Here is a 7286-nt window from a genome sequence, read left to right on the forward strand (position 1 = left end):
TCAGTCGGTCACAGTAAAATTTTCCGCGGGTCTGTTACAAATAAACTTCCTATCAGTTATCATAATTCAATATTCTGTAGGTTTGGTACATTTTAATTTTTCATCATTTTGTCACACATTAATTTATTGTCTCTTCCTCATACGTTAATTTTTCATCGCACTGCCACAGTTCAATCTTCTGTCGGTCTGTCACAGCATAATTTACCTTCGTTTTGTCACACGTTAATTTTCACTTATCGAATTGTCGTACACACATTATTCCATCGGTGTGTGACATGTTAATTTTCTCGTCGGTGTATCACCTTTTTATTTTTTATTGGTCTCTCGCGCTTTTAACGCTAATCCTATGAGATATAAGTAATATTATTTAGTAATATAAAAAACGAATATGCAGTAAAATTTATGAATTTGAAAGCTGATCGCTAGTATTTAACTGATGAATGGCGTGCATGTTGCATTTACTGTGTATTCTTCATGAATTTGGTTCGTTTATTATTACGATAGAAAAATGTAAAACAAATAAATATAAAATTAATAAAACCAAATAGAAAATTAATACAAAACAATGAAAGAATAAAAATGAATGAGGCACAAATCGGCAAGAGTGTAGCAAAAAGAAAATATTTAAAACAAATGAAACCACAAATGGGCGGTGAAAAAGGAATAAACGTTTGGGGTACAAAAAAATAAAATTGGAATGGAAACGCACGCAGTGAAGATGAGGATTCGTCTTTCGCAACTTCAAATTGAGGTGTGGCCTGCGGATATCGATTATACTGTTATTGATTTTGTTTTAAATTTCGATGAGAAAATGATGTTTAATTAACTTCTCCATGCAAACCTGTATCATTAAACATTTTTAGGGGTGGAGGCAATCATATTTTCCACAAAAAATATTTCAGAATGGAATTCTGTTTTTTTTTTTTTTATGAAAGTCCATTCAGTCATTATGGAAATCAAGGACACTTCGTAATTCTTTATAAACTTGTTCTCTGCAACAGTGGTATGTCAAATATTAAACAAAGCCCGCACATATTCTCGCACAGACACACACACGCACACTCACTCAGACATGCACACACATACACACACATACACACACACATATACACACATATATATATTGTCGGGATTTAAGAGGGGGTAAGAAAAGGCAGTAAGGGCTTGCAACAAAATGCTAACAATGCTTACAAACAGTCTTTTCTTTCCTTGTAAAGGTAACAATTAACTGGTAAAGTTTGCCGAACAACAGTAACGAGGTAATCAGTCTAAGAGACGCCAACCGACTAGCAAGCTAGGTAACTAGCTTCTTAACTAATCACTAACCCGTAGTGAGACAACTCCTTTTATACATACTAACTCTCAGTTGCGAGAATTCCAACGTCATTTCCAACGAGATTAGAATGTCTATTTAACTTAGTAGGAAATAGACACCCAGTTTCTCAGTAACGGCAAAACAGCAGTTCAGTATCTTTTTTCCCTCCGACCCACCCCAGGTAAGTCAAATCAATTTCAATTCTTAATATATATAGATATTTGTGTGTGTGAGTCAAATCAATTTTAATTCTTACACATATTCCCCACAACAACAAAAAAGAAAAGATTCCTCATTAAGGGGAATAAAACAGTCAGTTTAGACCCTTGATAGGCTAGGTCTGCCCCTTCTTAAATTTCGAGGATTGCAGTTATTACAGCACCACTGTTCATCTTCTGGAAATGAAACCAATCATCGTATGTATCACATGCTCTCATTGGTCTAATATCTTCTGGTCTGTTGCAGGCTGGACAGATCCAAATTATCGTGATCTCTCTCCTTTGTGGGTCTAGGCTCACATCTTGAGAGCTTGATGGTTCCATGTCTATTGGGTCGAGTTCTTCTGGCTGTTGAGAGAATTCTAGAGGAAATAGATGTTTGATGGAGTGCATGTCTATAGCTCCATTCCCTTTCTTCACTTTCACCATGCGTACCAAATTATCACTTCCTCAGATTAGTTCGAGGACTTTACCTAGGGACCAAAAAGGCCTATCTTCAGAGGACTTTTAATGAGTATTATATCTCCTGGTTTTATCTTATCTTCAAAGGAAGAATCGGCTAGATTCAAGGTTCTTTTTCTGAGACTCAATAAGTAGTCTTCATTCCAAAGTTTCCTAAACTTTTTCAGACTATCTATCCGAGAACGCAGGGTTTGAATCAAGTCCCTTCGTGCAAGCGGCTCCATGGTTTTCAGGTCCTGGTCTTCAACCCTCATTAATATTCCACGACCAACATTGGCGTTCATGAGTGAGTTTGGAGTTAAAATGTACAGCTCAGAGTCATCAGAGCTTATGCATGTCAGGGGGCGGCTCTTTACTGCACTTTGAACGTCCGACAAAATAGTTAGTAGACCCAAATAGTCTACTTTCCCTCTTCCTATAGCTTTATATAGGCAGGATTTAAAGGTCTTGATATACCTTTCCCAGCTGCCACCGTACCAAGGGGAAAACAGTGGAATAGTACAATGTTTAAGGTCGTATGAATGTAACCGTTCTTTAAATTCATCTGCTATCATCCTTTTGTTTATAATTCTGGCAACAGCAGTAAATGTTCGGGCATTATCCGAGTGAAGGTCAGTGGGGATTCCATTCACGTTTGTAAATCTGACAAAGGCCTGTATGAACGATTTTACAGACATATCTGGTATCAGTTCTAAATGTACTGCCCTAATGCTCATGCATGCAAAAAGGACAATGTACATTTTATAGTCGCCATCTTTCCCTTTAACATAAATATGACTGATAAAATCCACACCAGTATGTAAAAATGGTTTGGAAAAATTTACACGCGGAGTCGGTAGGTTGGTTGGATTAGGTATTGCGAAGGAAACAGCATTAAACCAAATTGCACAAGTATTACCCACATTCCTTGTATTACAAGTATTACCCTTGTATTACAAGTATTCCTTGTATTACAAGTATTACCCACATATTACCTTGGCACAAGTATTACCCACATTCTTAATAGCCTGTCTGGCTTGTGGTATCCAGTAACCTGCTAATCTTACCTCATTTAATGCTGTGACCAAGCCTAAATGTTCACTTCTTTGATGGCACTCTCGAATAATCAATTCTGTCAGACGATGCTTCTTTCCCAATAAAACCGGATTTTGACCTTCATATGGGTGATATACAGATTTTTCTATTCTTCCCCTAGATCTTACAATGCCTTTGGCGTCCAGAAAGACGTTCAGATCATTTACCAACTTGAGCATGTTATTTCCTTCAGGATTTAATAAAAAGTCTAGCTCTGCTGAAAAGGATTGTTTCTGCATTGTCTTAATCAGGTAGGTATTTGCCTGTAACTTGGGATCCATCACTCGCTTTTTTAATCTGTTAGCAAACTCAAATATCAATGATGTTACACTAATCAATTTACTAAGGCTGGAAAATCTCTTCAGCTCGACTACAGAAGTAGCGACTTCAATCTCTGTTACATAATTCACCGAGGGGCAAATCCGTCCCATCTGAGCCTTAGAAAGGACACGCAATTGATAATGGTGTCATGAGGATTCTTCCTGCCTTATCTATTCAGGCCCATCATACCAAAGAGGAAGGTTTTCTTTAAATATGTTAATAGTTAGGTCTCTGGTGATGAAATCAGCCAGATTGTTAGCAGTGGCAACATACCTAAAATTCACTTTTATATCCAGATCAGTTTTAATGTTCTCCGTCATTTGAGTTATATCCTGTAATCTATGTCTTACAAATATATTTTTGTTTGGACAAAATCAGCAAGAACCTACGACAGAACTACTTGGGCATCTGTAATCACATAAATATTCTTTACAGTAATGTCCTTTAGGGACTATTTAATAAAAGGGAAACATTTCACAGCCAAAACACAGATAAAAGTTCCAACGTTGGGAGGGATCTTCCTTGTAGAGGAGCCATTTTTGCTTTTGCAAATACCAAGGATGATTTTCCATCCTGTACTGCATACACTGTAAACCCATACGCGGATTTAGCCGCATATTTAGCGAAATGATTTTGTGTCCTTTCCTTCATCTAAAACTCTCCTCGGAAAGGATACAGAGTCAATTGCCGACAGTTATCTTGCCAGTGTTTTCCAAACAGAACACATCCTTTGAGGAACAGGATCATCCCAATTCAGCTTTAGTTTCCAAAGTTCTCTCATTAATAAACGACCTCGCACTGTTACAGGTAAATAAAGAGACAAAGGATCAAATACCTTTGAGATCTCAGACAATATTTTTCTCTTGGTTGATGCTTTCACGTCGCATGATGGTGGTGGGACCCTTATTAAATATTGCACAGGGTCGTATAGATAACCCCAAACATTTTCACAACCAGAATCGAATGCTGATAAGGTTCCATCAGCCTCCATTTTCTTCTTGAGCGCTACACGATTAGAATTACACGATTGCAAATCAAAATTTCCTTCGTGTAGACGTCCTCTCACAGAGGTATACAAGGCAGATAGAGTTTCAGGGTTATTCCCAGTTTTAACTAGGTTATCAACATAAAAATTAGACTTCAATGCTTCTGAACATTCATCCAAAGGAAATTTGTTAGCATGGAACTTTAACACATAATTCAAAATAAAAGGGCTTGCATTGAAACCAAATAGTATGGTTTTGTAACGGTAACGATGCAAGTTTTCACCTTTCTTTAAAAAGAAATAAAATCGATTCCGAATTTTTTCGGATTCCAATCGAACCATCCGAAATGCTTTTCTGATGTCCGCCAACAAGACATATTTGTTCGTTCTGAAACGGATTATCAGTTCTAGCATATCAGTCATCAAATTTACACATGTATATGCTGCTTCGTTTAATGACACATAACCCGTTTGCTTATAAGAACAATTAAAAACTGGTCTTATCTTTGTAGTTGTCTGGTCAGTTATTTTAACACAGGTCATGGGGAATCCAAGTATAGTCTTTAAAATTTTTAGGGGGTACAATTATTTCTTCAATAATACCTTCGTCTTCTCGCTGTTGAAAAACTTGAAGGTTTTGGTCATACAACTTTTTCTTCCCAAGATCCTTTGTTATCCAGAATCCGTAAAGATGCACTATAATAAGAAGGAACAGATTTCAATCTATCCTCATACCACTGAAGACGCACATGTTATAAACCATCTTTAAATGTGATGGAATCTTTAAACTGTTTCACCTTCTCTTCATCCAAGGTGGAGAAATTTTCGTCAGTAGGTAATCCAATTGATTCGAGATTAAACATGTCCTCCAACCCTCGCTCAACGTTACTGTCTTTAAACCAATTATTTAGAGGGTCTGGGTAACGTTGCTCCGGGTGAATTACATAGTTGATTCTGGAAGTCTTAAGTAGTGGCGTTCCAGCCAAAACTTCTGCATAATTTACTTTTGTGTCTTTTCGTTTCTTGATCTGGCATTCAAAAGGGAAAAGAGGATTAATCATTTTTGTGTTTCAAAAGCAGCTCCATACATACAAGGAATCACCTTTAGGGGTTCTAGGTATTGTATTGCGTCAATCCCTAGCAACCCATCTATAGTCAATAAAGTTTTCTTGTCATAAAAATGAGCGGCCAGTCTACGATTCGTCAGATTTCTAAGCATCTGAAGGAGGCTTTCCAGATTATAAGACAAATTCAATTTTGTCGCCAGAATTGGAAGGGTATGCGTTTTGCCAATTTAAATCCAAAAATATTTCTTTAAACATATTAGGACTTGTGCCTAAAAAGTTTTCACATAAATAAGGAGAGGTAATTCAGTTTTTTTTTCACATCAATAAGGAGAGGTAATTCAGTTGTTTTTTTAAATTGAATAGTCCAGGTAAGTCCTCTGACTGCCGGTGTCTAACAAGCAGTTAACTTTTACTTCCTTATCCCCTTTTTTCACAATAGTTCTAATTATAGGAGACAGGAAAGCGTTATCACAGTCTTTAGTGCGTAGGCATGTATCAATATGCATATTACTAGTAACAGAAGAACACATGGCAGTCACGTGTCCCTTAGATTTACAACAAAGACAACAAACTTTTCTTGATGTCTTCAATGGACACATATTTCCTAAGTGGGAGTTTTTAATACAACGAAAGCAGAGGAGTGGCTCTCGACACATGCTTATTCTGGCCTCATGGGTTGTATAATTATTACAGTTGTCAGACAAATGTTCACCTGATTTACGAAAATCACATTTGGTATCTGTTATCAGTTTTGTGTTGAAGGTCTCGTGAGATTAGGATTCAGTTGGTGTTTAAACTTAGGTTGCGGCCTACGTTTTACCGTCATCCTGGCAGGTGTTCTTGCAACAAGCACTTGTTTTACTATTTTCGGGGCCTCCTTTAACAGCACAGACAATGAGGGGTAGTAACTGCCAGAAATTCTCAGAAGTTCTACTTTTATTGCTGGTGGGATCTTCGCAAACAACACTTGCGATATTATAATTGCTCCGGTGGTCCTATCATCATACAAATCGCAATTGTATGAAGCCTTTAATTCCCACATATCAGCCTAGGTCTCCACAATGAAATTTTTCAATTCCTCCAGATTCCCAGGATTATCCAACTGAAAATCCAGTATTCCCTGTATAATCCCGCCTCTAATTTCTTCCTCGTCCACATATTGGTCCTTTAAAAGTTTCAGGGTCATCAGGTAACTTTCTTCAGAGCGATAAAGGGGATCTATCAATTGGTCTGCCTTCTAATGAACATCTTAAAAAATACAGTTTTTCCGTGTCCGAGGTAATGGACCTGGCACAAATATCACATTTTACCAAAACGTCCTTAAAACTCCTTTTGTCTTTTTTACAGTATTTTCGTTGAAGTGAGGTCCCTTCAACATTATTTTAAATGGCTCCGCCGAAAATGATGATTGGGCTGCCAATTTGGAGGGTGAAGGTCTCTTATCAGGAGTCACCGTGTTCTCTTGCTTAGAAATCGAGTCAATATCTCCATCCAATGAGGTGATCGCTGGGGTCTCGGCTTGCTCAGTCTCTCGCAGTAAACTTAGCCTTCGTCTGACATCGTATTTAAAGCGAAAGGAGGCAGTAGTTAAGCTGACCAGGGTCTCTGCATCTCCTTTTTTAGCATAAATCTCCTCCATACCAAATGAAACGGCTTCCAACTCTTCCATCCATTCCTCAATTTCCCTCTTGAAACGAGAAAGCATTTCCTCAGAACTCCTTTCTTTTTCTAGTCCTTCTAGAGTAGTCAGCACATTTCTTTGCAGAAGTTTCCGTTTAAGATCAAGCTCTTCCATAGAGACTGAATCCTCCATGTTACAATTCAGGCAAAAGGCAGCAAATACT

The 7286-nt window shown here is 37.6% G+C and overlaps 2 protein-coding genes across 2 annotated transcripts; both read right to left on the reverse strand.

Moving 5' to 3' along the window:
- Nucleotides 1-2006: 2006 nt before the first annotated feature.
- On the reverse strand, nucleotides 2007-2672 carry LOC145262060 (uncharacterized). The gene has a single exon (XM_080119799.1). It carries the CDS (start codon nucleotides 2670-2672, stop codon nucleotides 2007-2009), a length of 666 nt encoding a protein of 221 aa, XP_079975925.1.
- A 1412-nt stretch (nucleotides 2673-4084) lies between these two features.
- On the reverse strand, nucleotides 4085-4798 carry LOC145262076 (uncharacterized). Its single transcript, XM_080119800.1, has one exon. The coding sequence runs from the start codon at nucleotides 4796-4798 to the stop codon at nucleotides 4085-4087; it is 714 nt and encodes a 237-aa protein (XP_079975926.1).
- Between the last annotated feature and the right edge of the window lie 2488 nt (nucleotides 4799-7286).

This window comes from Euprymna scolopes, chromosome 3 (genome assembly GCF_053919585.1).
Source record: "Euprymna scolopes isolate OS-2025 chromosome 3, ASM5391958v1, whole genome shotgun sequence".
Taxonomy (NCBI): Eukaryota; Metazoa; Mollusca; class Cephalopoda; order Sepiida; family Sepiolidae; genus Euprymna; species Euprymna scolopes.

What these genes read in the sequence shown, in the direction of transcription:
- LOC145262060 (XM_080119799.1), bottom strand. Translation starts at nt 2,672, where the DNA reads ATGTCTGTAAAATCGTTCATACAGGCCTTTGTCAGATTTACAAACGTG.
- LOC145262076 (XM_080119800.1), bottom strand. Translation starts at nt 4,798, where the DNA reads ATGACTGATATGCTAGAACTGATAATCCGTTTCAGAACGAACAAATAT.